The sequence below is a fragment of the Rhincodon typus genome, chromosome 29 (assembly GCF_021869965.1).
Source record: "Rhincodon typus isolate 14 chromosome 29, sRhiTyp1.1, whole genome shotgun sequence".
In the NCBI taxonomy this organism is placed as follows: Eukaryota; Metazoa; Chordata; class Chondrichthyes; order Orectolobiformes; family Rhincodontidae; genus Rhincodon; species Rhincodon typus.
Window position 1 is genome coordinate 26546315 of NC_063360.1, and position 26178 is coordinate 26572492.

The 26178-nt window shown below is 37.7% G+C and overlaps 1 protein-coding gene across 1 annotated transcript; it reads right to left on the minus strand.

The window, feature by feature from the left end:
• Positions 1 to 3733: 3733 nt before the first annotated feature.
• bsg (basigin) lies at positions 3734 to 22457 on the minus strand (the record flags this gene model as incomplete). Its single annotated transcript, XM_048613923.1, has 8 exons — positions 3734 to 5676; positions 6925 to 7008; positions 7103 to 7127; positions 12381 to 12654; positions 13666 to 13802; positions 14726 to 14814; positions 20090 to 20267; positions 22085 to 22457. Coding segments are annotated over 7 exons (1137 nt in total), but the record flags the coding sequence as incomplete, so codon positions are not given.
• Positions 22458 to 26178: the final 3721 nt, after the last annotated feature.

Sequence of the window (26178 nt, forward strand, 5' to 3'; positions counted from 1 at the left end):
GGTGTCAGAGGTAGGTTCTTTACACAGAGTGGTGGGCGCGTGGAATGCACTGCCAGCAGTGATAGTGGAGTCAGATACTTTAGAGACTTTTAAGCGACTCTTGGATAGGTACATGGAGGATAGTATAATGTAGGGTACGCAGGGTAGTTTGATCTTAGTAGGATAATAGGTTGCAAAACATCGTGGGCCGAAGACCCTGTACTGTGCTGTACTGTTCTATGTTGTATGTTTTGAATGCTTCCCTTGCTGGACACCTGATGTCTATCCTTCACAAAGCAGCTTAGTGATCCACCACTTCTGTTCTGGGTCTTAATGATGGATGGAAAGGTTGGGACTTATCATCGAAGAGATAGGAAGAGAAAACAAAGGCCTGCTTGTTGCTATCAATGCCAAAGCAGAATGTTTTCCACTGCTCAAACATCTCTCAATCTCAGTAGCATGCATTCCCCTTTCCCAACTTTGGTTTAAATTTGGCAGCGATCAAGGGATCTCCAAATGTCCAGCTTTAGTGATGCAACCAAACTGCTAAGCATGGTGTAGTGCTCAATCAGCAAAATAGGAAGCAAAGGGCATCCTTTCACTTTCCTAAAGGGGGCTAAAGGGAGGATTAATAAAGCTGTAACATCAATATTTAAAACAAGAAGTTTCTGGAAATTGTACAGCTATTCCAATTAAAGCTGACACAAGTTGCTTGTCCAGAGCTTCCAGTCAGCTCTGGACAAAAGGAAAACACCAAGACCCATAATGCTAAAATGAGCACTGTTGCTTTTACAGTCACCTTGTCATAGAGTCAGAGTTGTAGAGCATGGAAACAGAGGCTTTGGTCCAACTCATCCATGCTGACCAGATATCCGAAACTAATCTAGGCCCATTTGCCTCTAAACCCTTTCTATTCATATACCCATCCAGATGCCTTTTAAATGTTGTAATTGTACCAGCTTCCACCACTTTCTCTGTCAACTCGTTCTAGACACCCACCAACATCTGCGTGAAAAATTTGTCCCTTAGGTCCCTTTTAAATCTTTCCCCTCTCACCTTAAAACTATACCCTCTAGCTTTGAACTCCCTCAACCCTGGGAAAAGACCTTGGCTATTCACCCTATCCATGCCCTTTAATATTTTATAAACCTCTACAAGGCCACCCCTGTCTGTGACACTCCAGTGAAAATAGCCCCTGCCTATTCAGCCTCTCCCTATGGCTCAAACTCTCCAATCCAGGCAGCATCCTTGTAAATCTTTCCTGAACCCTATCAAGTTTCACATCTTTCCTTTGCAGGGAGACCAGAATTGAATATAGTATTCCAAAAGTGGGCTCACCAATGTCCTGTACAGCTCTTTGGATTGCATGCATCGTTGGCTGGGTCAGCAGCTACTGCCCATCCCTAGTTGCCCTTGAGAAGGTGGTGGTGAGGTGCCTTCTTGAACTTAGGTTGACCCACAATGCCCTTAAGGAGGGAATTCTTGCAATGGAAACTCAGACAGGCAAAGCTATGCTGCAAGTTTGTTCTCCTTCCAATTAATCTATCATCACCTGGAATGCCCATGCTTGTCACATGGCTGAAATCAGACCTGTTAAATTGCTTAAATTTACAATTCTGCAACTCTAAGCCAGTTGCTGTTTGGCTTCCATAGAGAAATCAAGACTCCAGGCTGAGGCGGCAGGCTGCATTGGAGCCTCCATTTCAGTCTCCAAATTGCTAGCCAGAAAGGATTTCTACAACAAGGGAAATCTACTGGCAATTTATAAGCTCTCCTCTCCTGTGCTGCTTAATTTCCTGAGTGCTTCTGTGTACAAATGTAGTAGAGGCAATTCCTTGTAATTTGCATACTTTGTTAATAAATCCTATCTTTGATTTTATCTTAAAAAGATTTGCCCTATGGGTTTATTTCAAAATTGGAATCTGAAAACCAGAATGTGGGGAACACACTTCATCTTACATCATGGATGCGAACATAGAGGGGGAATAAAAATAGAGAAAAATCAAACTATACCTTTCTGCCTCAGGCTCAAGGAGGAAAAAGTAATCATAATTTTAGTTCATCATTCCTCCTTTGTCCATGACAGTATTAAGATAGAAGGTTTAAAAAAAAAATCAAAAAAAGTGTTTGTTCATATTTTCAAAATGCTCTGGGAAATGATTCTCTACACCTGCAAAATTAGATTTTCAGTGCCATTGAGGTTGCTCAGAAGTAATTACAGCATCTTAACACCTCATTCAACAAAGCTTAATATACTCCATAATTTGGTCGAAAAAGTAGTCACTGAAGGTCAGCTATTATGGCGCAAAAGGATGTTATCCAACCCATTGAGTTCATGTCAGCTGTCCAGCAATCCAACCAGTTCTATTCTGCTGCTTTTATCTCCATTGTCTTGCAGACTTATTTCCCTTATATGCCAATTTCCTTTCAAAATCATTCACCTTCTCTGCTTCTGCCACCCTTCTAAGCAGAATTCCAAGTCATTATTCCTTTTTAAATAAAGGAGTTCTCCTTCACATTATCATTGGAACTCTTGCCAAAACCTTAAATCTGTCGATCTCATTCCAGAACTTGACACAGTGCTCTAGCTGTGGCCTAACTATAACTTCAGCATAAATCCCCTATTTTTCTACTCAATCCCTCATTTTTTATTAAGCACAAAATCCTATGTTTTCCTGATGTTTTTCTTAATATGTCCTCTCGCTTTCATAGATTTCTGCACAGGTCTACATCCACTCTTTAGAAATGTGCCATTAAGTCTGTCTCTCTCGCTACTCGTTCAGCCAAAATGCATCCAGTTGCACTTTCTTGTACTAAATTCTATCTGTCATGTCTGCCCATTGTGCTAGCCTATGATTAGCATCAGCTCACAAACAGCCACAACTTCCCAGTTTGGCGTTCTTGTGTTAGATAAGTATTTTAAACAGATACTTTATAAGGATGTCAGTACTGCGTGCTATTTTCCCATTCAGGGATTTAAATCTAAATATATCCATTTAAGTAGGTGTTTTGTGCCAGCAAGTACCTTGGAGGTCACAAAGGACACAAACATAATTGTAAGCATGTTTTAACATTCTCTTCACAGGTTTGTGCAATTCATTGATCACAGATGCAATCAACGGACTGTAACAATGCAGCCAGGAAGGACCATTTAACCTTATACATCACTTGTAAACTATGGTGCTATAATTTGAATCAAGTACAGGCTTATAATAAAGAAAGTAATGCTAAGTGCGGCTATGGAAAAATTTGTTAGAATTCTCCTGAATTGTTGACCATACACAAAACTGTTAACACATCACATCTCCAGGCAGTCCTCTCACAGACAGCCTTTGAAATCCTGAGAAAGCGATGTACACTCAGTGGGGACTCTTTAGCACTGCGGCTGACCATGATAGTTTCAAACATGAAATTTCCTTCAATCATCATGAAATAGAACTATGGATTATGCAGATCAGAAAACTTAAACTGAGCTTCAGTTTCTGTAGCCTGCAGCGAATTCAGCTGTCATTTAGCGAGGTCCATAATTTCGAAAACCAGCTACTTAATCAACATAACATTGTGACATTTTTGTCCATGTAGATGGTGAAAATTCAGCTCCCAGAAAGTGTGGTCAACCTGCTGAGATGTCCAGGCCCTATATGGGTTTGTAATCAGATTTCAACTTTCAGATGAAAAGCATTTTTATTCCTTCATTTGAATTGGGGGAAGAAGGATGTTTCAAAAAATATTAAAATAAATTTTACAGATTAAGTCGATAAAATCAAAGGAATTTTTATTGACGTAAATTCTGATATCAGTATCACATACTGCTGAGATGGTGTGGCAACATGAAAAAGTTATCAAGTTTCATTCTAAAGAATTATTATACTTTAGCAGTACAGATTCAGAACAAAAGTTAGTGCATTACATGTAAAACAACTAAACATTAGTACAGTGTAATGGCCAAATACCATAAACTAGCCCCTATCTATACAAAATGGTACAATCCAAATCAAACACATTTCTCAGGGTTTCTCACTCTCAAGGATTTCAATAAAAGTTTAATTCTCAATAATCACATTGTGTCTATCATTTTTAAAGAAATTATTTATGGAAAAGTGGGACTCGAGTAGAATGATTTCAAACTTCGAACAAAGTTGATCCTTCAGAAGGGCATATTTTGAAGGTTAAAAAAGGTGGAAATCACAAAACAACAAAATGACCATCATATTAATTGGGCCTTTTCTTTCCTGGACAAAAGGACAACAAAATATTGGCAAATCAAGCTCCATTAGATATTACCACTAACTGGACAGTAGCAACACTGTGCTATAAATATATTAGCTGCAGTCTAATGGGAATCGCAGTCCATAAAACAAGAAAATAGCTTACTCTAAAGATAACATAGTACACATAATCATACCAACAATACTGAGGAGTGGGAGATGACAAACATTTTAAGCTCAATGACGAAAAACATTTGCAAGTAATAACTCTAGTACATTTTAAAGCACCCCCATGACCTAGAAATGTCTCAACAGGAAACCAGTGCTACAAAGTGAGTCTCTTAGATTGTCTTCCATCCAATGATTGAACAGTCAGCAGAATTTGTAGACCCAGGTTAAATAGAACCAGCAATACATTCACTCCAAATTGGGTGTTCCAAATAGATTGCTAGATTCAGAGAAGGCAAACTTTGGTGGTTCAAGTCCAAAGTAAAAGTATTATGGAGTCTGGGAAAAGTCTTGCATATTCAGGTCCTACAAAATTATTTTTCACCAACTTCTGAGGGCTTGCAACTACTGTATATTACTCAGCAATGTTTGTGGTATGTGAGCTCTATTTACACAATAGGGTCTTGATTTAAACATATTCATTAAATTTTTGCCTGATTCAGGTAAGCTCCTCAGACCAACAATAAAACCAGTACCAGGAAGCTGACAGTGGGGCTTAAATACTATTACGTTTATCACTTTGATGTTAATCTCCATACTACCCTGTTTTCAGATATAAGAAATAAATTCCCCATCTTGTTTCAGTTAACTGTAATTATAAAGTTGTGGTCTATAGTATTATCCTGTCATTTTAAAAAGTCTCTATTCATGATAAACTTGTTTAATGGAGGACTCCCACAAGCACTGTATTTAAATACCAAAACAACATCTTCTTCGTGAAGTACCACTACAATAATAGAAACAACCCGAATACATTAGAACACCACCGTACCATGAAATGCAGAAGCCAATTTTCACTCTAAGCATGCAGAACTGAGACAGCACACCAATTGCACTACATTTCAAAAGTTGAAGTGTGGAGCATTTGCATTCACAAATTCCAGCTGTATCAAATCAATTACAATAATCTGTAATTTATAGAATGGAACTAATATTAATCATTTATACATAACAGAAGACAGATTTCTGTCTAAGTAAAAGCAAAATTGTTACCAGAAGCATTTTAGTCCAGTTTATACAGGTGAAAAAGGCCTAAATGATATACTGTCCCTTTAACCAATTCTCTGCTAGTGCCAATGGCATCTTACAGTGGGTTGAAAGGCATTAGCAGTTAAATTGTTAAATTTTAATTTTTCTGTAGAGATCCAAATACTTTAGGATCCGAATCGATCAATACTTTAATTGTGTTGAAGATGACATTCTGTGACATCTACAAAACCCATCCATTCTGTAGTCTTGCTTAAGTTGCGTAGGCTTCTTCCTAGGGAAGCAAAAATCATTTCAGTTACTTAGTTATCTTGAACAAATGGCTGTAATCATTAACAAAACACTGCAGATGAAAATCTCAAGTAAAACCAGCAGTAAATCAAGATGCTAGAAATACCAGCAGGTCGGGCAGTACCTGGCCACTGATTGTCAGATTTCAGGCTGCTATAAACCATTTTTTTACTCTGATATTTCTGTACTAAACTTCCATTCACTTCAAGAAAAATAGAAATTATAGGTGGGTGGCTACTTATGATGGCCTAATATTTCAAAGAAATGGCAGGTCTATACAAAATGTTCATGGTATTGTTCTTCTCACGTTTAAAATTTTTTTTTGAGCAACTGACCTACATAGGTTTTGTCAACAGACAACCAATAGAATCTTGGTGCCCGCCTGCTTTTGGTTAGTAGAAAAACATCAAACTCATAGCTCTACTACATGCAGTATTAATTCATTGAAATAGTTGTTATACCATAGATCTTTCATAGCATAGACAGCTAATTAAGAAAACATCACCCCGCATTTAATTATTATTTATCAACCCCTTTGAACAGGCTCCAACATCTCCATGGCAAGTGCAACTTCAACATGGACTATTACTCTCAAACTCATGAGCCAATTACAGGCCATGGGAATTTTAACAGTTTCAATTCATTGCATTCATTAAGAAGTTTTTAACAAAAGATCATAGTCAGCATGAAGTCCTCTATATAGGTCATGAAACACTTACATTTATAACAGACTTTCCTAAATCCTATGCTCATCACGATAGAACCATAATCCTTGTCCTGACTCATGTTTGTTCCCTCAGTCAAACACAAAGTAAATTATCTGGTCATTATGACATTACTGGCCGTGTGCAAACTGGCTGTCACTTTTTCTTAAAACTGGTGCCTATTCTTAAAATAAAACCACTGGCTGTAAAGCACTATGGATCATTCTGTGGCCATGTAAGGCACTATATAAATACCATTTTCTTCTGTTTATATAGTGGTATTCTTTAAAATATTTAAGAAATACTAGTTTAAGTCAGTAGGTGCCAATCTGCCTTGTTATGTGCCACATGCAAGTTAAAACAAAAATGCAGGTTGAATTGTGCAGTGCCTTTTTGTGAAAGTATCTAGAAATAATTATCACCACACAAATGAAGGTGAATGGTTCAGCATCTGGAACTTGGTGAAACAAGAAACAGTTCACAAGAGTGAGCAAAGATTTAACTATTTAATGAAAGAATCTACAGACCTTTCCCGAAGGACGAAACCAAATCAGTTGGAGTTTCGCTGTCTGATATTTTTATCCTTATGATTCATGGATGCATTACTTTTCCTATGAGAGAAGGAGTACAATTCAGTTACAAGGTACTTGCAATAGCTAATGCAAAAACAAATTTTTAAATGTGAAATTATGTGGACAAACTTACAAGGGTGCAGATCCTTGTTCATCATCTGGTTATCAAACCAACATGCAAATCACAAAATAAAAACGCATCAGTAAGGGTATATGAACATTTTTAATGAATTCATATTTTGTTTTGTCATTCAATTTCTTAATATGAAATGCACAAGATTTTCGTTCAGCTTTGTAACAAACGTTACTCTCTCAAGAGCAATAGATTTTAGACCCTAGACAAAAGGTACCTCAACTTACAGTATGGCAGATCATCACAACAGTTTCTGGTATGGAAGTTACAGAATAAACTGCTAACATTGAAAGACAGAACACAATTCGAGAAAGAGGCCAATGTTACTATACAGTGGCATATCACCTTTCAGATATTATTGAAGCCGAATGTATAAACTGGCATTTAGCATTTGTTTTGCTAGGTTCCCTAGAAATTGCAGTAATTGTTCATTGCTTCTTGGGGTCCTCAGCAAACCCGACAACAAGACTGCACCTCAATTTCACAAGGCACTGTTTGAGAAGTTACCTTCAGGTGTCAAACATGTTTACTGTAGTAACGGATGTATTCCCTAAAAGCAGATGATTACCCATAGGAATACGTCTTGCCACTTCAGCTATAAGTTATAGTTCTCAAACGTACTACCTTAAACCTGTATGCGAAAAAGATGCAATTTCTTACTCCTAAAACCAGCACTAAATTAGGTAGAATTTGAAAATTAGCACCAGAGTAGAGCTGCAGATCAGCAGCAGCCTTATGCTGTTGGCAAGCTGCATAGCAGCGTTCATCCTAAATGAGGCACAAGTTTAGGCTCAAGGTCTTGGAAGTCTCCAAAAGCCCTCCATCAGAATATTCATTTATCCACTGAAAAATATTTTTGTTTGAATTACAATTTTAAGTCAAGATTATTTTTTAAACCAATTTCCAAATGAAAATGGTTTGGAGACATTGTGAATTACTCATCAACTCGGATTAGGTGAATGCACCTTTTGCCTAATCATGTTTGCTTCCATTTTAGCAGTACTGTAAATCGATAAACTGTCACTGACAGAAGCTGATTATAGTTACACATAAAAGCAAAACTAAATAAATGCATTTGCCATAGAGTTAGGCTTTGATTTGCTCCTGGCTATAGAACCATTTTAATTGAGAAAGGGATGTGGTTTGGCCAAAATAATTTGTACTCAGAAATAGCTACCAAGTATGAAAATTACTTTATCAAACAGATAGATTAGGGTGGGGAGAGGGGAGGGGATGGTTATAATTTCTGAAGTACTCACAGAGCTATGGGGCAAGTACCTGTGGAAATGAAGGTACCGGTGACAGGTTTTGCCCTCCATCCTCCCATCCAAACAAATTTTCCCCGATCTTTCTACTGCATTTTCTTTATATTTATGTTATATGCCATTTTGATGTTATCAAGATGAGTAGTAATCACTTGAATGATATTATCATTTGTGTCATTTAGTTTACAAAATGAAAGCCCTCAGATAGCCTTACCATGAAGTGCACAATATAGTAAACATTTGCCATCTGTCGGCCATGGTGCAGTGACCTGCATACTCTATGATTAGTGATGTGTCACAACCATAAAACTCTCATGATGCACAGTATTCTACTCTATTTTGAATATAAATAAAATAATGTAGTTGGCAAGGACATTTACATGTCTTATGGCTGATGTTACAACTTTGGATATTTATGTTATATTCCATATTACCCATTCACAATTATTCTTCAATTTTAGAATGATGTGCTGAGAAACAAACATAGCTAAGCATGATAAATGGCTTTACAGCACTCAGAAGTGACAGCTGAAGGGCATGTTGAATAAGCAGTTTGTTCGATTTACAGTAACTTAATGCTAAACATGTAAGAAGCACAACAGTGCAGAGATGGTAGGAACCTAATTCTGAGCGACTCAGCTAACAGAGTTATGTCGCTTCAGACCGACATGCATTTTATTCCACTTACCGCAGGATATGAACCAGCAGCAAATGAGAAAGAAAACATTTTTCATCAAGGAATAGTATTTTGCTTCGACTGCATAAAGAAAGACCTTGTTCTAAACTAGCAGCAAGTGAAAAGAAGCTTTAAAATTTCAATGCTCCACAGAGTTTCAATTGCCACACGACCTTAACCAAATAGTTTAGGATTCAAATGTGTCTTCAGCAGTAGCTCAAAGCAGGTTTATAACCAACGACCAACCTATTTTACATTATGTCCAATTTTCATTTCTACTGTGGTTTGATGAAAACAAACCAGAGTGCTATGAAGACAAAAAAGGGACCAGTGTAAATAGAACATAGAACATAGAACATAGAACAGTACAGCACAGTACAGGCCCTTCGGCCCACGATGTTGTGCCGAACTTTTACCCGAAACCTAAGGTCTATCTAACCTCGACCGCTACCTTGTACTATCATCCTTATGGACTATTGATGCATTATAACTCAGTCTTTCTCCTTTGGTGAAGGTCAATTTCATTCTAGACGCATGTCCTAAAATTGCAGGACCTAACATTGCTACTGTCCAATATTCCCAATTTAAACTGAGAGTTAAGTAAATTCTAGTGCCTCTGCTTGCTGCTCAGAATTTAGTTTTATACGTTATAATATAAATACGTCAGAAGGCACATAAACAGAAATTGCTGGAGAAACTCAGCAGGTTCTGCAGCAATTATGGAGAGAAAACAGAGCTAACGTTTCAAGTCCAGTGACCCTACTTCTGTTCTGAAAAGAATGATTATTGGACTTGAAACATTCACTTTTTTCTCACCACAGATGCTGCCAAACCTGCTGAGTTTCTCCAGCAATTTCTGTTTTTGCTTCAGAGTTCCAGCATCTGCATTTTTCAGTTCTCTATATTGTATTTTGAATCACAAAGAACTGTGCAAGCCTAGCAGATTGTTGCATCCAAAATCCATTTTTGCTGGAATTAAAGATGTGCAGAATATCAGAATTATGTTTCAATTGATTTGAAATTATTTTGATTTAATGGGTGAGGGAACTGTTCCCAAGGCTTGGGGAAATTGGGCAATTAAAGGGATATGAGGATTGCTGCATGGTATAGGCCAATGTCTCTTCAGCACATTTTGCAGGTCAGATGGAACAGTGCTTCCCTTCGATTTGTTCCTCAAGCTAACCTAATAATTGACTGACCACCAACCCTCTCCATTCCTCCCAACGACTTCTCCCAGTCCTTCTGTCTCTCCTCCCACTGCAGCCTTCCTAGTCCAGTCTCGATATGGTAAGTAGACAAGTATGAAACAGTTTTTAAAAAAGGTTCAGTTGTTATCCCAGCAGCTGGCATGAGCCTCACACCGTCCCTGTAACTACAGTGGTGACTATATTCAGTTTGAGGTTACATATTGTGTAAATGGAGAGACAAGTGAGGCATGGTCAATCTATCTGAAACAAGATTTCAATTCAGTATTACAAAAACACTTCACGCTGTGGCATATGCACAAGCACATGCCATTACATTAGCCACTTAGAGGCTAATTAGCTTCTCCAATTGAAGACCAATGCACAAACAATAAACACATTGGAGGAGGATTTGGTGACGTACAAACCATGTCCTGCAATGCGGATAAGATCTCTCTCACTTGTTGCACAGCTAAAAAACATGTTGGAACTCTCAATCTTATCAGACAGATTCTCCAAGAAAATTAATGTTTTATGCATCCTACACTGACAAAAGGTTTTATACAAATTATTAACTTTTACTTTACCTTTAAATTCCCACCAGCCAGATGTGCATTTCCAGCACTGTTTTTATTTTAGCAATGGTTTCTGGTTAACAAACAGATCCCATTGAACAGAAATTAAGATTTTGGTCAATTTAGTGACAGTGCGTGCACACAATAAAATGACAAATACCCATTATCCATGTACAATTCACTTCAAATTAAAACAGAATCAAAGAGTGGCAACATGAAATTTGGTAATTATTTTCAGAAACTTATATGTACCTTACTTTCATAGCAACATCAAAACCTTACTAGAAGCATAATGCAAAGAATATCTACAATATTAGCTTAAAAGGGGAGCTTTATGACAACTTCATATCAGCACTTACACTTGTAACAAAATTCTCCTGGCATTCACATTTATGATGGTCCTTAAGATCAACCTTGTTGATCACATTTACGGTCACCTGCCCTTACACCTCCCAAGCTCTTCACTGGATTTGCCAATGACACATCCGTTAAATGACATGAACTGCTCTAAGTCAAAAGGGAATGTGTGCAAGCTATTGCAGCTTCAATGGAAAATAAAATCTTTTTAGTTGCATTCTAGGACTCTGACAAAGAAATGAGATAGACAGGTTGCTGTAATTCTGAAAGCCCTAGAGAAATTCTACCTGAGAATTCTTTTAATGTTCCATTTTCATGCAATGTCTAGCTAGTCTGAGTCTGACTCTAATCTCTACAATACCACAGAATGTTGAAGACCAAATACAAGTCAGCCTTTAGTTCAAATGTGTGAACAATAAATATGACAGAGTGAATTATACTCCTCTCACAAGCAGTCAAGTGTTACAATTAGAGAATCAGACAGTTACTAAAAACCTTGGGATCATATTCTTGCCAGATTTTGGATCTTAGGTGTTTGCGAAAAGGAAACTTGAATCTTAGTTCAGTACATGGAGACATGAAATCAAGTGAATATGCTTCTAGGTGGTACCAAGGGTAATTTAGGCCAAAACAGAGAAAAAGACCGTTGTGTGAATCCAACAAGCTACCATGTCAATACAGCATCTGCTAAATTATTCTACCTAGTCATTTTGATCTAATAACAATGAAAACTGACAATGTATAGCAATTTATAGAAATGTCCAGTTTTTAGACAGCCAGAATTGAGACTAGTGCAGGATGTTTCATCTTTCTTGCTACTTGCCCTACCATAAGTTGTGCTGTTACAAGCGAAACATGGTATCGCAAAAACAGAGTGGCTGAACAGCAAAACAGAAGGAAGGAGACTGGATGCCACAAAAAACAATTGCTATAACTTCAGTGTTCTCCTACTTAATGATCAGGGCATCATAAATTCATTCCCAGCATGTTCCTGGTGTTACATAATCTCTAGCATCATGTACTGGCATATGATAGCCAGCAAGAATGAGACAACAGATAGTCAATGCATATCTTCAATACTAGCTTTTTGAGAAACTCCGTCCACGAATGAAATGGAGTACAATTCTTTCGGTTAACTTTGGTAAAGATCAAGTTCTAAATTTCTAGACAGCACAAGCTCACACATATCATAAGTGATTAAAAAGTCTGTTGTTAACTTACCATCTGAAATTTCATCAGGCTTTCTCCTTTTCTCATAAATGAAGATAATTGCAACAAGTACAATCACCTCTGCAACAATTCCCAAAAAGGGCCAGAAAGCAGCGAAACGACCACGAACTCGAAGGTGAATCGTCACCGCTTGTGTGCCAACCTCATTGGTTGCATTACAAACATAATCTCCTTGGTCTTCCTTAATATTCAGAGAATGGATGCGCAACTGTGTCTCTTGTGCTGTACTCCTGATTTCAAATTTCATTGTATTGTTGGCAATTACCTACATTGGAGGCAAATGTTCTTTTAAAATACTAATTTCAAATCTGCAAGCAGCAAAAAGTACTCAAATATTCAGTGTTCTAATGAAATGCTTCTACATGTATTAGACATATCAGGTTTTCAAATATATCATGTTTGCACATGGTGGATATCTGCTTTGTACATGTTAGTATGATTTTTTTACTCATTCACTGGATGTGGGCATCACATTTGGGCTATCATTTACTGCCCAGTCATGGTTGCCCTCATGAAAGTGGTGGTGACCTGCCTCCCTGAACTGTTGCAGTCTATTTGGTGAAGGTGGATCCACAAAGCATTTGGAAGGGAGCTACTGGTTCTTCAGAGTGACAGTGAAGGAAGAGGCATATATTCCCAAGTCAGATTGGTGAGTGGCTTGCAGTGAATTTACAAACAGCTGAGATGACTGACCTTCAACACCAGCCAGCTTATATGCCAGATATGACTCGAAACTGAGTCCAATACTACATAACGTAATACATGTTATTCAATGTAACAACAGTACTCCAACAGCTCCCTCATTCCTGGTTTTGTTTGGTGAACAAACCGAAAACACTGATAAATTCAGAGTGATATTCAGCAAAAGATAACTGGATTTAAAAATTTATATATTTACACACATTTCCCTTAATTACATGCTTTAAAATGCTATCTTAATCTGTTTTTAGCCACAGAAGATCTCAATTACATTAGAAAAGTATTCAGTGTGCTCATGAATCCAATTGTAAAATTATGAACAAAATTGTGAACTGTGATACAAAAGCTGAATTACTAGAACACAACAACCACTTCTGCAATGGCTGCACTTCAATCATGCTTATCTCAATGTGAGGAAGAGGAAAAGTATTTTAATAGTTGATTAAAAAGCTTGACGTTGAATTTCATAGCAAAAAAAACTAAGAGAAAAAGAGCAAATAACACCGAATGGGTGTGATCAAAATGTAGAAATATCTTAGAAAGTTATGAACTGTTAGTTGATTATGTCCTTGTTTACCTCATCACTCTGATCAGTCTTTCGAGACCACAACCAGCTATCAACTGGTGGATACCCGCTGCTTTTGCACGTGAGCACTCCAATATCACCTTCGTTTCCATGTTCAGATTTCTTGTCACTGCTTACACCAGGTGCAGCTAGGTTTAAAAAAAATTATTTTTACATATTTTCAAAACAAGCCCAGTTCTTCTCATGGCACCAGGGGTGGTCAGGCACCATAACATTTCTGTACTATGAAAGCTCAAGAATCTCGGAATATATTCTGAATTAATACCAGACAACAATTCGGTTACTTGTCCTTGCTCATTTCAATTTGGACTCAACATGTACAAATAACAAAATGGAGAATACATACCAATATGCCACTATATAGTCATTTTGGTCATGTAAATTCAGCCACTCTAATGTCAAAAAAAAAAGCCAAATTTCAGAGCTTTGATGTTTTTGCCAACTCTTGCTTAGGAATTAGATTTTGAACAGAAGAATAGGTGGCAAGAGCAGTGAATATTAGAAGCAAAGGGCTAATTTAGATACGAGATCTGTAATCTCAATATGATGCAGACGCCATTTCAGAACTGACCCATGTCTACCCCAAAATTATCAGCCGGCGATCCAAGCAAAGTGAAGCCTAAGAACAGCATTTTATTAATTTTTGCAAAGACACATGTACTCCTTCAATTCTGAGGAAGGGTCACCAGGCCCGAAACGTTAACTCTGACTTTTTCTTCACAGATGCTGCCAGACCTGCTCAGCTTTTCTAGCAACTTGAGTTTTTGTTCCTGGCAAGTACAAGATTGTGCCACAACACAGTCATGGAGATGGGCTTACTAGGGGAGTAACAGTGAATTGCAAAAGTAGCCAAGGATAATGGGGGGGAAAACCATGCAAACTCCCCAAAAGAGACATTGGCAGAATGTGGGAAAATTCATCTTATCTTTCAACAATTCTTTTATAATCACATGTACATCTACTACAGCAAATGGGCATGACTCCAGTCTGCACTTTCATTCAGCTTGTTCACACCATTATCAACAAGGAATTTGCAGTTAAAATTCCTTACCTCTCACATAGATACTACTGTTGCTAACAGGTGTAGTGAAGTAATGGCAACTGTACTCTCCTGAATGTTTTGCATCAACAGCAGTCAGTCTAAAGAAAAAAGTGAACAGTCAAAAAGGAAGATATTCCAATTTTATACAAAAAATTCTGTAATGAATTACCAAGAACAATAACAGATTTTCTGGGTGAAATGTTTACCCAATTAAGAAAACTAAGTTTATCCTGTGAGCATTTTCCAAAATTAAAATCTAAAGATGGCTCTGAATCCCAAGGGAAACTGATGAACTTTAAAATATTGTTGCATGCTAATCATAACTAATGAAGGATATATGACATGTGACTACTTCCTAAAGGCCATCCTACACCAGAAACAGAAAATTAAAAGGCGTCTTATTTTGATTCCAATTACATTGCTTGTTCCAAGAGATGTGAACGTGATGTCAGGCAACACTCCACATATATTGCATTTATAATTCAAACCCCTCAGTAAGAAACAATGCAAGGGCCAAAATTTTATTAGAGATTTTAATCAATTTTTAACTCAACATTTCATGTAATTATATATTCAGTTTCTTATGGATCCTGTGTGTGAACTGTACAAAACTTTTTAATCCATTTGACCCTCTGCCTTTTGCTATTTTATTTATCATTAAATACATTTGGCATTTCAAGTTAACAAGGCACAGCTTCTCAAAATAAGGACTGGAATCTCAAGTGGGATCAACAGCTGAAATTTTCGTGCCCCAAACTTGGAGGCAGCAATGGTTGCCATGGAGATCAGAAAGTTATAACAGCCATGCTCCTGCTCGTACAGTCACTACTCCTATCCTATACTCTCAGTTCTCACTGAGGGGTCATGACAATTTTCAAACTTTGAAATGAGGTCACAATGACAAAAAGTTTGTGAAGTGTTGTAATATGGCATTAGAGGTCTTGGAGGGAATTATCTAGCTCTGCCATCATCAGTTACCAGCAAAAGCATGTTTAATTCTAAAAGGCACTACTCATCTTCAGCCTTCTCCTTCCAGACGGCACAGGTAGCAAGTTTAAAAAGGTATTGTTAGAGGAGTCTTGGTGAGCCACAACAGTGCAACATGTAGCTGGTACACACAGCTGCATTGCATCGGTGGTGGAGAGTGAATGTTGAGGAGGGTGGCTGGGGAGGGTCAATCAAATAGGTTGCTTTGTCCTGGATGGTGTCAGGTTCCTTGAGTGTTGGTGCAGCAGCCACCCAGGCAAGCAGAGAGTATTCTGTCACATTCTTGACTTGTGTGTTAGGAATGGTTGACATGCACTGGAAAAACAGGAATGGATTTCCTCAACAGATTTCCTAGATAATTAGTAAAGTTAGGTCACATGGGATTCAGGACGAGCTTGCCAACTGCATACATAATTGGCTTAACGGCAGGAGACAGAGAATAATGGTGGAGGGCTGCTTTTCGGACTGGAGGCCTATGATCAGCAGTGTTCCAAAGGGATCGGTTCTGGGTCCTCTTGTTTGCCATTTATATAATGGATTTGTATGAGAATATGGAAAGCCAGTTAGTAAGTTTGCGGATGACACCAAAATTAATGGCATAGTAGACAGTGAAGAAAGTTTTCTAAGATTACTGAAGAATCTTGATCAAATGGGTCAATGGGCTGAAAAATGGCAGATGGAGTTCAATCTGAATAAATGCGAGGTATTGCATTTTGGTACAACAAACAAGGGTAGAGCTTATACAATTAATGGTAGGGCCTTGGGTAGTGTTATAGAACAGAGGGACCTAGGGATGCAGGTACACAAGTCTTTGAAGTTTGCAACACATATAGACAGGGTGGTTGAAAAGGCTTTTGGCACACTTGCCTTAATTGCTCAGTCCTTTGAGTATAGGAGTTGGGAAGTCATGTTGAGGTTGTAAAGAACATTGGTGAGGCCTCTTCTGGAATATTGTGTCCAGTTCTGATCGCCCAGTTATAGGAAGGATATTATCAAGCTGAAGGGGGTTCAGAAGAGATTTACCAGGATATTGCTGGATATGGCAAGTTTGAGTTATAAGGAAAGGCTGGATAGGCTGAAATGTTTTCCATGGGAGAGGCGACCCGATAGAAGTTTATAAAATAATGAAGGGTATAAACAGAGTTAATGGTAGTTGTCTTTTCCCTATATTGCGGGGGGGGAGGAGGGGGGGGGGAGAATTTCAAGACTAGGGGGCACATTTTTAACGTGAGAGGAGAGAGATTAAAAAAAAAGACACGAGAGGCAATTTTTTTTTTCTTTTAAACACAGAGGGGGTTCATGCTGGAATGAATTTCCTAATTGGTGGATGTAGGCACATTTACAACATTAAAAGCCATTTGGATAGATACATGAATAAGAAAGGTTTAGAGAGATATGGGCCAAGGCCAGACAGGTGGGACTAGTTTAGTTTGAGCTTATGTTCAGCACAAACTGGTCGGACCGAAGGGTCTGTTTCCATGATGTACGACTCTATGATTCCAACCTGGTCTGTAGTCTCAGTATTTAGATGGCTGGTCTAGCTCAGTTTCTGGTCAATGGTAATCCTCAAAATGTTGACAGTAAAGAGTTCAGCAAAGGTAATGCTATTGAATATCAACGGGTGATGATTATATTCTCTTCTATAAGAAATGGTCATTGCTAGCAGTTGTGTGACACAAGTGTTGCTTGCTACTTATCAGCCTGAGCCTAAATATTGTATCAGGTTTTACTGCACATGTGCAGATTGTGTCAGTATCTAAGGAGTCGTGAATGGTGCCGACTACTGCACAATGAACACCCCCACTATATCCTCACGATTGAGGGAAGGTTAATGATTAAACTGCTGAAAATGGTTGGGCCCATACATTACCAAATGAACTATTCCAGTGTGTTCTGATGCTGAGATGATCCAACAATCACACCATCTTACTTGGAGTCAGGTATGACTCTAACCAGAAAGGAGATTTGCCTCAACTCCCATTTAGACCAGTTTTGCTAGGGCTCTTCGATGTCACACTTGGGTCAAAAATTGTCTTGATGTCAAAGGCAGTCACTTTCACGTCACCTCTGGAGTCAGTTTTGCTGTCCACGTTTGGACCAAGGCTGTAATGAGGTCAGGAGCCAAGTGGCCCTGGTAGAAGCCAAACTGGGCATCAGTGAGCCAATTACTATTTTCAACTGCTAGTTAATAACATTGATGGATGGGGTCACCAATACTTTGCTAATGATTTGGAAAGAGACTGTTATGGCAATAATTGGCCAGGTTGGATTTGTTCTGCTTCTTGTGTACAGGATGCACATGGCCAATTTTTCACACTGTCAGACAAACGCACAAAGGAGGATGCGAATACGGCAGTTTTCAGTACAAACGTACTGGCCCATTCCCATCGTTGAGGCTGGAGATATTTGTGGACTTTCATCTCGTTAATTATGGAATTGCCCACACTACTCACTACTGCATGTGGTATTCAATCCGACTTGTTGCGAATGCCTAGCACCATCTGTTACATACTGATTCTGATGCTTGGCATGCAAGTACTTTTGTGTTGTAACTTCAGAGTGACATCTCATTTTTAGTATGCCTGATTGGCGCTGCTCCTAGCATGTCCATGTACACTCTTTATTGAAGTAGGTATAATTGGTTGCCTGGATTGATGGTAATGGTAGACTGGAGGATATGCTGGACCATGACATTACAGACTGTGGTTCAATACAATTCTGCTGATGGCCTGTAGCACTTCATGGATGCCAGTTTTGAGCTACTAGATCTGTTTGAAGTCTGTCCCATTTATCACAACTGTAGTACCACACAACAAAATGGAGGATAGCCTCTACGAAAAGAACAAGACTTCATCTCCACATAAATGGTCGCTACTACCAATGTTATTTATGAATGGACATATCTGGAACAGACAGGTTGGTGAGAACAAGGTCAAATGGACTTTTCCCTCATTAGTTACCTCACCACTTGTTGTGAACCCAGTCTAGTAGCTATGTCAGCAGAAGTGGTGATAACAAACGATTCTTGGTGATGACCATTTAAGGCCCCCACCCAAAGAGCATACTGTACTTTTGCCATCCTCAGTGCTTCCTCCAATGGTGGAGGCTTTGTCAGAGGAGGGGAGGGGAGGGGAGGGGGCAGTAGGTGGTAATCAGCAGGAGGTTCCAGTGCCCATGTTTGACAGAAAACTTTTATTGGGTACAGATTTAATGTTGACATTTTCCAAGGTTAGGACTTACGCAGGGACGCTGATATCTATATTAATTATCCGAAAAGAAATCATTTAATGTTTTGGGTCTGGTGACAGCCGAAACGTTAACTCCGATTTCTCTTCACAGATGCTGCCAGTCCTGCTGAACTTTTCCAGCAACTTCTGTTTTTGTTTCTGATTTACAACATCCTCAGTTCTTTCACTTTTTATCTGTATTAATTATGTTTATCTGTCTGCATACTTTCTATTATGTCATCTTGTCACTAAAAGCAAGTTTAAAAGTGGCCTGCTCTGCATCCCAGCTTAAATTGCTCCTTTTTGGCTATGGCTAGGATTGAAGTATCCAACATCTGAACCCAAGCCTTCATGCACAAATAAACAGAAAATTAGACACTGGAGAAATGGATGACAGGATTATAGATAGAATGGAGGCAAAAAACAATTTCTTAACCAGGTAAGAGATGGTGCGGAGACGATAAAAGCGCATGCACACAGAAGTTAAAATAGACAGTCTAAGGCAAAAGGCAAATGGCCAAGGCTGGAGAAAAATATGTATGTATATACAAATCTACAGAACTATTGCCACCAACAGCATCAAAATCCAGGTGCAAAGGCTTAGATAAATATTAATCAATAATTGGACCAACTGCAAAACATTGTATGAGCAGATACCTTCAACAAAATTGCCAAATAAAACAAGAGTCACTGCAATGTTTTTTTCAAAACTCAGAACATTCATAAATAGTATGTAAATACCTTCTTGGATTAGTGGCACAAAATGCTTGAAATAAAGAAAAAATTCAGGAAACTCTTCAATACACAAAACTTAAGTACTCTTAAATGCCTACAATTTAAATTTGAATGGAAGACATTGCGACAGTAAATATAACAGCAATTATACTGAGAGGTATGAAACCAATGCCAAATACTAATTTGGATATTTAATGAAATAGGACTTTGCTCGTGGACAAAAATCCCGTAAGGGGTGGGGGCAGAGGGAAAGGAGGAGGATAGGTTAAGGAAAACAGTAACAAGAACAAAGCATTACAACAATGAGCTAATGGAAGAAAAACATCCTAAGTGGCAATTCTGGCACCAGCTAAGTTATTGACTTTTTAAAATTAATTATAGAATTATTCAAGGGCTAGCTGACAGCGGAAACACTGATACATACTTGTATTCCATAATTGTTGAATTCCCACTGTTACTGGTGGCAGAGATATTCATGCCATCCTTTTTCCACACATGCCCCTCAATAGGAGAGGGTGGATTTGTCAGGTTACAGCGAAGTATTGTTTCTGGTAAATTTTCCCCTGGCTCCAAGAAAGGAGGATCCACAAGAATTATTGGGTCTGGTTGTAAGAAAAGAACAAGTTTCAGCTTGAGACTAAGATTGCCACAAAAAGTAATCAAGCTTTCATATTTCATTAGATGTGCATGTATACATTAAAACAGAATGAATGATCCACACAAAGCACTGATAACAATAAACCCAGAAGTAATTCGGTGAACAATCTTACTATTTAAGAGCATAAACTATAAACATACAATATATCGCGCTGTAATGTTCTATGTTCTATAATATATGACTCTTAGCTCAAATAACAGTTAAGTGAAAGCTTGCCCTGTGAACTGGTAAATATTGTTGTACAGCTTTTACTAGTATTACAGAAGTATAATTGCTTTGTTGAGACATTTGCACTAATTGGTTTCAAAAGGAGGAAAAAGTAAACTACTTAAGCTCATTACAGCAGCAAAATGCAAACCCTCTCCAAACCAACCCCTAAAGAATGGTCAAAAACAGCTTTTCTGCTGACCACCAAGTACAGAATGTTGATAACCTACTAATTTAATGAGTCAATGTGTACATAAATCTCTATGATCTGGTTTGTATGTAGAACTAGAAAAATGAGGCCTGGGTTCAAGTCCCACCTTCTCCAGATATGTGAAATTACATTTCTGAGCAAGTTGATTAGAAAAACATCTATATCATAGTAACCAAACTACTGTTTTGTTGCCACAAAATTCAGCCTACACAGAACAGATAGGATACTGGAGCTATCTACTAGTTTGTATCTTTTCATGCAGAGATCAAAGTTGATTAAAAATGTACTGAAACAGAGATCATTCTGTAAAACCCAAGAAGAAAGTCACGTATCCTCAGCACTATCTAAACCCCTTGGTAATACGCCAGCAACATCATCTTAAAGAGAGACTGGTTGCTGTTCTTAAATAAGATCATACAATAACCAGTTCATCCATTAGTATGAAAGATAATGTTACAACAAAGAAGTCTGATCACAAAAGTTTGAGGTTCCTGTTCATTCTCATTTGCCCCCATTTAAAAGGTTTGCACTGTGATATTTTAGCTACTGTAACAAAACCAGCAAAATGCAAGGGCACTACAGCATAGGACAAGGCAAGGAGAAGATTAAGGAGAATTTTATGCACTCAAAGTCAAAGCATGGATGGGGAGAACATGGAAACCATTACGGATATCAAAATGACAATCACAATGTAGCCAGTAAGAATCTAGGTGGCTTTATAGGAACCACAGAATATGCAATGCCTTCCTGAAGTTTTCAGGTGCCATCTTCTGACAATGAAGGTAAAATGCAATTCCAGTAACAAAGTGTGAGATTGTAACGTTACAAAAGGATTTCTATTTCACTGAAAAGATAAATGGTCAGCAAAACATTTAACTTTTTTTATGATCATTTATCTTTTCTTATTTCAAAATTTGGTCCAAGATTCTTTGGAGAAGGGCTAAACAAGTTTAACATATGTGTGTGTCTTATTTAAGCAATAAAAATGCCTAGTATCCACCAGTTCTCTAAATATTGTGCCTGATCAGTTTCATGACACAGCAAGAAATCCATCAATTCAAGAGTTGTTCTCATAGGAGTCAAAATGGCTTAATTAAATCATTTTGCTTTCAATATCCAAATGTTGCAGAACAATCTCACAACCTTGCACCAAGTCACTGGATAAAAACAGGTTAACTGCCGAGGTGGAGAAGGGTTGGTAAGGCTTTGATCACAGGACAGCGGTGCATGTGCCAGGAGCTTTTCTTGAAAGGATGGCAAAAGGGATGCCAATATGCATACCAGGCACTTGGGACAAAGCTACTGGTACACATGTCTGCCTCAACTTGGCAACCACCACTCACGTTCAATGACTATTAACGTCGCCTGAGACCGTATCCACTTGACTTTTGGACTCTTCTGTAAGTCATTACGGTAGGGATCATTACTGGCTCTGCATTCATATATGCCAGTGTCCTCGATACTTAGATTCATTATCTTGATGGAGCTCTTGGCATCAATGTTATAACTGGAGTTGATTTTGACTCGCCGTTGCCGTGCACCATCGTAGAGCTGTGACATTACCTCTGAATCATTGCCCTCTGTACCCCACCACTGAATTTCAGGTGTGGGCTTTCCAATTACCTCACAGTTCAATTCTACATCATCTTCCATTAGCTTTACTTCAGACAGAGGTGACTTTATAAAGCCAGCTGCAACAAAAAGGCCATTTGCAACAAAACAGAAAATTGAATAAATTTAAGCTGTATGTTTCAGTTTATGACCATACACAACAATATTAAAGGAATATACCAAAAAAGATCTCTCACAAACAACATCATTCCCCAAACACAAGCGTATAGGTGCCTTTGGCACATGGTGTCCCAGGTTCAAGTACCACACCTATTTCAGAGATGCGTGATAAATTTATATATTTATTGATTGACTGATTAAAGTTATATATATAGGAGCATTGCCTCAATTTCCTAATCAAAACGGATCATCAGCTAGTAATGTTACACCACTGCAGCTCTCGTATCGAGTTACGTTTGCCATCAGCACTGGCCATATTCGATGTGTGCACTATTCACTCATTTATACAATGTATTAATAGCCAGGATGTTAAAACATTTCAACAAACACACTTGTGACACTCAATTAATTGATGCAAACTTTGGAGGGGAAAGATCAGTAAATAAAACTACCATGGAATTTCAGTGCGCAGAGTGAAAATTTCACACAGACAATTTCACATTAAAAATGATGGGGAGCTGTTGAAGCAATATATAACAACTTCAACACCATGCACAATTTAATAGACTTAACTATATTAGAGGATTAGAGATAGAAAAATTATAGTTGTGATATTCCACGTTTAACCTAAATCAAAGGAGATTATTTTAGTGCTTTCTCTTAAGATTATTAACTTTAAGAGGGGTAAAAAGCAGGTAGTTAAGCAAAAGTGCAGTAAAATAAGCAGCACATTAATACACTAAACATAAGATCATGTACATGATGATAGCACAAAATACATTGTTTCACAATAAGAAATTTAACTCTGCATAAAATTGCTTCTCATTCCTTAAATTTTCTGAATGCTTTTTGCCTGTTAACAAACAGGAGGAAAGAAATTACATTTATGTCGTACTTTCATGTCCTTGGGATGTCCCAAAGTTCTTTGCAACTGAAGTTTAGTTACTGAAATTTGTAAAGTATGTATGAGCTCTTGTAAAGTATATGCTTTAACATAACTACATATATAGATTTAGGAAGTAGCTCATTTTAATGAATTACTGTTTCAGGAGATTGGAGACCTGGAAATTGACTTTCTTAGCTACATGCAAATAATAAAGGGAACTCAACTCCAGCTCATTAATAACCTTTTAGAATGCCTCATGAAATGTAATGTCATTTGTCACAAGGGCATTAAAAGCTAGAGAGTTTCTAAGTCACAAAATCAAGAGTGCAGAGTTGAGATCAGATAACAAAACATGTTGGAAAAACAGAAGAAAAAAAGTCAGCAGTGACCTGCTGGTACTGTGGGAAGGTAATTTATTGAGTGAAAAAGTCTTAACTAACAAACTGGTGGAACCATCTATAAGCAGTGGAAGAAATGACTGGTGTTAATGTATACATAGTGGCTGATACAATGTGGGAAAGTTACTGGAGCCAAGGATAAAACAAAGCTAAATTTTGTCACAGGAATCAAGGTTAAAAAAAATGTTTTGTACCTTTTAGTGAAAAAGAAACTAAAAAGAGTCCCTACAAATATCGATCCTTATTCCACTTCACCCTCACAATGAACTTCTCAAAGGCATTCAGGACTGGGCAACCAATGCTCCCCATATGTGCAACTTCTCCACTTCATTAATGAATACCAATCTGCAAGCAGGAAGGCAGCAAAGGTACAGGCTTGATGGCCAAAGGGCATCTTCCGTATTGTACGATTTTCTGATCCTAAAAGGCATGGTAAACAAGTGAATCTAGATCGCACAAGTGAAATAAAACAAATGCAAATAAGACCAAATATTTGGCCTTAAAACAGAGTGACAGAAAAGTGGCCAGTGTTGCACTCATATAATGGCACCAAATATTTATACTTCCATCTAAAAAGTGTTGACTGGAAGCTCAATCTTCCTGTGATGTGTTGCAATATTCTTTTGAGTATTAACCAGTGGCTTGTTGGAGACAAAATACGGTAAAAAAAATTAGAAATAAGTACATGCTCTTAGCTCTTTCTTTAGCCTCAACTGTCTCACTGTTTACAAATTAGACGGGCTTGTTAGCCAACCAGCTATTTTGTTGAGAGTCACCTTGGGCCCTTTACACGAACAAACCTCAAGGGCATCCAATTAAGCCAAATCATAACCTTTTAATAACTGCTATTAACTCCAGAGATAATGACATTTAAAAGTTTTGATAAAACCAAAATATTGAACTATGAGGCAATATCAATATTCTATATGTAAATGATGTGCTTAAAGAATTCCAGTGATTCAACCTTCCTTGTGGATGTTCCTAAAGCTGCCTAGAATCTTTGACTCAGTATAATAACAAAACAATATCTAATCTTTGCATATAGCCATTGCACAATCAGAAATGAGAAACACTGAAATCCTCTGGTACTGATATAGCATGAGCAATATCATTTCTTAATTGTTATTAAAAAGCAGTTCTTTAAATTCATGTTATGTAATTCAGCAGTTATTCAGAATAAACAGTTAACTCATACAAATTAGGAGTAGACCATTTGACCATGCTCCACCACTCAATAAGATCATGACTGATTTGAGGAATGCACGTTCCTGCCTACCCCTGAAAACTTACCATTTCAACTCACCAATAATCTACCTTCAATAATTCGGCTTCTACAGTCTTTTCAGCGAGAGCTCGGAAGGCATGACCGTCAAAATTCTACTTATCCCTGTCTTTAATGAGCAAAGCTTTATATTTAAACAGTGAATCTTTTTTCCAGTTACCCACAAGCCAACCTGTTCATGTCAGGTATTAGTCTAGAAAACCTTCCCTGAACTGTTGCCAATGCATTCACATCCTTTGGTAAATAAAGAGACCAACATTGTACACAGCACTCCAGATATGCTTTCACAATAAGTAATAAAATTCTATTAGCTTTCCTAATGCTCCTGTATTCTAACATTTTGCATTTCATGTACAAGGACACTCTGATACTTCTGCATCTCAAGAACATTGCAATCTCTCACTATTTAGATAAAAAGCATTTTTATTTTTCATGTAAGATCAACACTCACTTTATAAACACTTTTCTTTCTCAAGGGAATTATGCTTTCAGCTTCAAGGCTGCATGTGTTAAGAGCCCAAATGGGGTGATTCTTCAAGCATTGTCAGGTAAAAGTGTTAAAGATATGAAATGATGATAGGTCAATGAAGTTAAGGTGAAGCCATTGAATTGAATGCAAAACAGGCTCAAGGGGCTGAATGACCCACTCATGTTCCACTGGAAATGTTATTTCAAAGATACAGGATTTGCCATATGTAAAACACAGAAACAGACATGTTTCAATTTAATAGGGAACCTGAAATAGCATTGCAAACAACCTAACAAGTTATGATGCAGATTCTAGAAATATCATTTATACTCAAGTTTGCATCATCATGTTATTTGGATTTTTAGGAAGAAGGGCCAGCAAGGTTTTGCCAACTATATGGTTTTCCAACATTTATTTATAGTTTGAAGATAACATGGTATTATGAAAGTATAGCAAAGGAGGACATTTTAAAAATCTACCATGCAACATTGCAGACAAAATGGCATGACAAAGTTTTATCTTCATTCTAGGCTATCAAAATATAAAACAATGCTTTCTAGAGTGCAGTAATAAATTCCAGTTGAATTACAGTAATGCAAAGGACTTTTTCTTTAAAAAAGCAAACAAATTAGGTTCTGAAGAAGTCATAATGGACTTGAAATGTGAACTTT